Source organism: Mus pahari, chromosome 4 (genome assembly GCF_900095145.1).
Source record: "Mus pahari chromosome 4, PAHARI_EIJ_v1.1, whole genome shotgun sequence".
Taxonomy (NCBI): domain Eukaryota; kingdom Metazoa; phylum Chordata; class Mammalia; order Rodentia; family Muridae; genus Mus; species Mus pahari.
The window spans coordinates 79,390,624-79,395,083 of record NC_034593.1 but is presented as its reverse complement, the minus strand read 5'-3'; the positions used below and the strand labels follow the sequence as shown (position 1 = coordinate 79,395,083).

The 4,460-nt window shown below is 51.7% G+C and overlaps 2 protein-coding genes across 5 annotated transcripts in view; one reads left to right on the top strand and one right to left on the bottom strand.

Annotated features, from left to right (window-relative positions):
• Nucleotides 1–2,265, bottom strand: part of Ash1l (ASH1 like histone lysine methyltransferase) — a 132,431-nt gene extending 130,166 nt beyond the window's left edge. Inside the window, exon 1 of one of the 3 annotated variants that reach the window (XM_029537522.1) lies at nt 2,213–2,265. The gene's annotated coding sequence lies outside the window, so the exon portion shown is untranslated. Of the gene's footprint in view, nt 1–1,335; nt 1,616–1,938; nt 1,960–2,212 lie in introns of those variants that run through there. The other 2 variants (XM_029537521.1, XM_021196737.2) reach the window with 2 other exon arrangements.
• Dap3 (death associated protein 3) overlaps nt 1,123–4,460 on the top strand; it is a 31,270-nt gene continuing 27,932 nt past the window's right edge. Inside the window, exon 1 of one of the 2 annotated variants that reach the window (XM_029537523.1) lies at nt 1,123–1,171. Coding sequence is in view for 1 of the 2 variants with exons in the window: in XM_021196738.2 (XP_021052397.1) it covers nt 2,454–2,456 (3 nt within the window). In the remaining variant the exon portion in view is untranslated. Of the gene's footprint in view, nt 1,172–2,046; nt 2,457–4,460 lie in introns of those variants that run through there. The other variant, XM_021196738.2, reaches the window with a different exon arrangement.

The window sequence follows — 4,460 nt, the reverse complement described above, 5'->3', positions numbered from 1 at the left end:
AATCCACCTGCCTCTGCCTCCCAAGTGCTGGGATTAAAGGTGTGCGCCACTACCACCATTTGAACTTCCATACATACTAAACTGTCAGAAGTGCTCTGCTTGCTTGGTAAACACAATGAAATTACAAATACCTATCTCATGTAGGACAGTGTATATTCTATACATGTTTGACACTTTAAGTTCTCCCAAGCATAATCTAACCAATCATATTTACCTACTTTCAAAATACACTTGTATTTGGCAATAACAATCTCCTGAGACACTATGATAATATGGACAATACATTACTAAATTAGTAACCAAATATCCCAACGTTGCCACTAATTTAACACATGACCTTGGAAAAGTACCTCTTTATGCCTAGATTTCCTATTTTCCTATAATTTTTACAGTTTTAGGATTACAAAGAAACTGAAAGAGTACTCTGAATATAAAAACTTTAAGCTAACATAGGCGCTACTATAAATCCACACGGCCCAAAACATCTCCCCTTATTCTCAGCCTGATGGCGATCACTCTGAGGATGTTGGTCTGGCTTTCATATTTACACAACTGACTCTATTCAAAGGCACAAACTATGTCAAGTTTCTCCCCTTCCTGATCTTAGCATGCATGCTGTATTATCATACAAATCATACTAATGCTAAAATACATGCACGTTTATCGACATAGAGAACACGTCCCAGCATTTGTTTTTAAGTAAGCTAACTTAGAAAGGGAACTTCCCCAAATGTAGGCAAACTCTTCCTGAACACTCTCCATCCTCGCATATACACACATAAACAGAGCAGCTATAAACCAACAGACCATCTGGTCTTCAAGACCCAAAACATTCCTTTCCAAGTAGAAACTAACCAGTGACATTTATTGAACTTATTAACACTCGAGATCACTATGTCATGTCTGCATATATTTCCGCCTTTCGAGAACACCACAGATCTTGTACAGGTAAACTGCCCGCTGAAAATCATCTCCCTTGCTACTTTTGTCCCTTACTTAAACAGACACAAACTGGATCTTAGAGGATGCTCCAATCGGGCCTACTACACAAACTAACCTGTCAGGGGCACAAGCGACTCCGCCTCCACTCGCTTACTTTCCCGTCCCCCTCCCCCAAACCAAGAGCCCGCTGGTCAGGGACACCCGTCACCCCGCCTAGAGGGACTTCCCGGTAAGCTCAGGATCCCGATCCCTGCTCTCCCCTCCCCCATCCTCACCCCGCTCTCCCGGAGGTCCAGGTCCGGGGGGTGGGGGGTGGGGGTGACAGCGGATCCCGGGTAGCCAAGGAGAGACTACTTGGGGCCTTCAAAGGCCTGCTCACAGCGCACTACTCACCGTGCGAGGCCGAGAGCGCCGAGTGGGGAGAGAGGGTGGCAGCCTGGCGCCTCGGCTTCCCTGGCTCCACACCGTAACCCTCCCCGCTTGTCAGGAGGCGGCCAGCGGGTACGCGGGCCGGCGGAAACGCGAGAGAGGAGAAGCCAAAGGCGTAGGTCGGGAAAGGGGAAACCGAGAGAAGGCGGGTCCGGCAACCGAGACCGGGATCGTCTCCCCCCTCCGCCAAGCGAACCCAAAATGGCGGCGGGAGCGGCGGCGGCGGCGGCGGCGGCAGCGGCGGCGGCGGCTCTGGGGAGGGAGGGAGCGAGCGAGCGAGCGAAGGGCGCCTCGTGCCCCCCCTCCCGCCTCCCACTCCTCCCTCCGCGCGCTCTCCCCGCCGCCCCCCTCCCTCCCTCCCTCCCTCCCTCCCTCACCCGACTCCGGCCGCGCAGCGCGCACGCCCGCCCGCCCGCCCGCCGGCACGCTTCCGAGTGGGTCTGGACTGGTCGCGAGCTGCGCCCTCCAACCACCGCCTCCGGCCGCCCCGCGCCGCCAGCACCGACGCGCTCGCTCCGGGGCCTCCGGCTCGCGCGCTCCCGACTCCCTCTCGGCCCTCACGCGTACCTTCCGTGGCGCGAGCCCGAGCCTCCTCCCTCCTCCTCCTCCTCCTCCTTCTCCTCCTCGGCTCGCCTCCCTCCCTTCCCCGCCCCCACGGCTACCAACGGCAGCCACGGCCGCCGCCGCCTTCGCCCCCACCCCGCGAGCGTGCGCCTCCCACAATCCCCCCCGCGGGACGTTCCATTGCGCGCCCCTGCCGGGGCAGGGGAGAAGCGGACACGCCCGCGCGGAGGAGGCTGGCCACGGGGACGGGGATCTTTTGAGTAGCGAGCGAAGGTACCTAGGCGCGGACCTCCTGGGACGGGCCACCGCGACGTCGAGGCTTGCTGCCCGCTTCCGGCCGCGGGGCGGGTGGCGCGGTGCCCCTCCGCTGGGCTGTGGTTGGAGCCGCGGCGACTGCGCGTTGGGTAGCTTCCTGCCACACGACCCATGCTGGCTTCACAGCTGCAGGACGGGCGCCTCGGATCCAGCCGCTGGCGGTGTGTGCGGGTCACCGGAGCAGGAGTACTAGTGGTGCACTCATGGTAAGGGGACTGAGCCACAAAGGGCATGCGATGATGAAGGAGGGGAAGGAGCGTGTATTCGAACTGCCCCGAGATAGGGAGTGAGAGCAGCAGTGTCGGTGACCCTCCAAGAGGGCATCCTCCCGACCCGGGGCTGCGGACCTGGGACCGGAGGACGAACGGGGCGGAACGGCTGTTTATATGTTAACGTAGTTTAACCTTGTTAAAGTCCCAGAGGGTCTCTATCCTCTGTGATGCTTGTGCGAGCCTTGTGCACTTCTCAAAGATCGTGCGAACTCGATTTGCAACTGGCAGCCTGATGTTAGAGCAGTGGTTCGCAGCCTTTCTAATGCTGCGACCCTTTAGTACAGTTCCACATGGTGACTCCCTACCATAAAATTAGTTTTGCTATTTTGTAACTGTAATTTTTGTAACTGAATCTTAATGTAAACATTAAGATATCTGATATGGGACCCCTGTGAAAGGGTCTTTAGACCTTTTCTCAGGGTCGCCACCGGCAGGTTGAGAACAAGTGTGTGAGGGGAATGAAACGATGCACTTAGGTTTTATTTCTGGATTTGAACTTTTAGACCTTCAAACTTTTCCAAGTTATTTATGAGATGCTGGTAGTAAAAATTAGCTAACCCCAAAATATGCCTTCAGGGTTGGAGTATGAAATAATGAGATCATATATGTAAAGTAGAATTAGCTCCTGGGTACAGGGAAAATGCACAGTATTATTGTTATCATTTACAGTGCTGTTGATGTTGATAAGACTTGTAGGTGTAATTGGTAGTTTGTGTTCTATTCATCTAAATTGCTAGTTAAACCAGTCCTATGGCATTCGTTGGCTGCTAGTATTTGTTTCTGAGTTGACTTTTGATGAGTGAATACAGGACATGGGATGTTAAAGCCCCAACGTTTGGTCTACTTATTTTTAGTCTCCCACAATAAGCAAAGCAAAATTTTAGAGAAATGGGCTCCTTAAGTTTCCTTTCTTATCTGTGAATTCTTACCTTTGTGCTTCAGGGGAAATTTAAACGTTACTATGTGCCATTCATCTCCAGAACCCATTCAATTAATATTCAGTCTTTTTTTGGAGTAGGGGTTAAATTGTCTTTTGGGTGTTTTGTTTTGTTTGTTTTGATAGTCTTGCTCTTTAGCCCAAGCTTGCCTGAAACTCTGACCTTCATCCTGTCTTAGCCTCTTTAGTGGTTGGATTATAGGCATGAACCCACACCTGGTTTTCAGATAACCCAACCTTTCCCTATTCTCTGTGTGCATTGGGGATTGATTGTCTTTGTGTTTCCTTCTTTGAGTTAAAGAGAAAATCAGCCTTAATTGCCTAGCTGTGAAGTTACTTTTGTTAACCAAGCTCTAGCTGATTCATGCAGCCTACCCAGGTTTACAGGAATCTTTCTTTAGTAGCTTCTTGTGTGCAACTTTGTATAAGTGTGTGCTTGCATGTGTGCAGACTCTCTGACTTCTTTACATGGTCTATCTCAAAGTACATGGAAGTGTTAAAATCAGTGTCACGTACTTAAATACTAGAACTAAGGCTATAATCTCAACACTTGGGAAGTGGAGGCAGGAGGATTGGAACTTCAAGGTCATCCACAGCTATGCAGCAAAGTCTTGACTAGCCTGAGTTCTCTGAGACAGTCTCAGAACAACAGCTTGGTTGGGGGGGGGGGGTGGCAGGTGAGAGAAAGTTAGAAACTGAAAAGCACTGAGGGACGCCTGTACTGTACTGTTCCTGCTGAACCCTTACAGCATGAGGGACGCCTGTACTGATCCTGCTGAACCCTTACAACATGAGGGACGCCTGTACTGATCCTGCTGAACCCTTACAACATGAGGGACGCCTGTACTGTTCCTGCTGAACCCTTACAGCATGAGGGATGTCTGTACTGTTCTTGCTGAACCCTTGCAGCATGAGGGACGTCTGTACTGTTCTTACTGAACCCTTACAGCATGAGGGACGTCTGTACTGTTCTTACTGAACCCTTACAGCATGAGGGACGT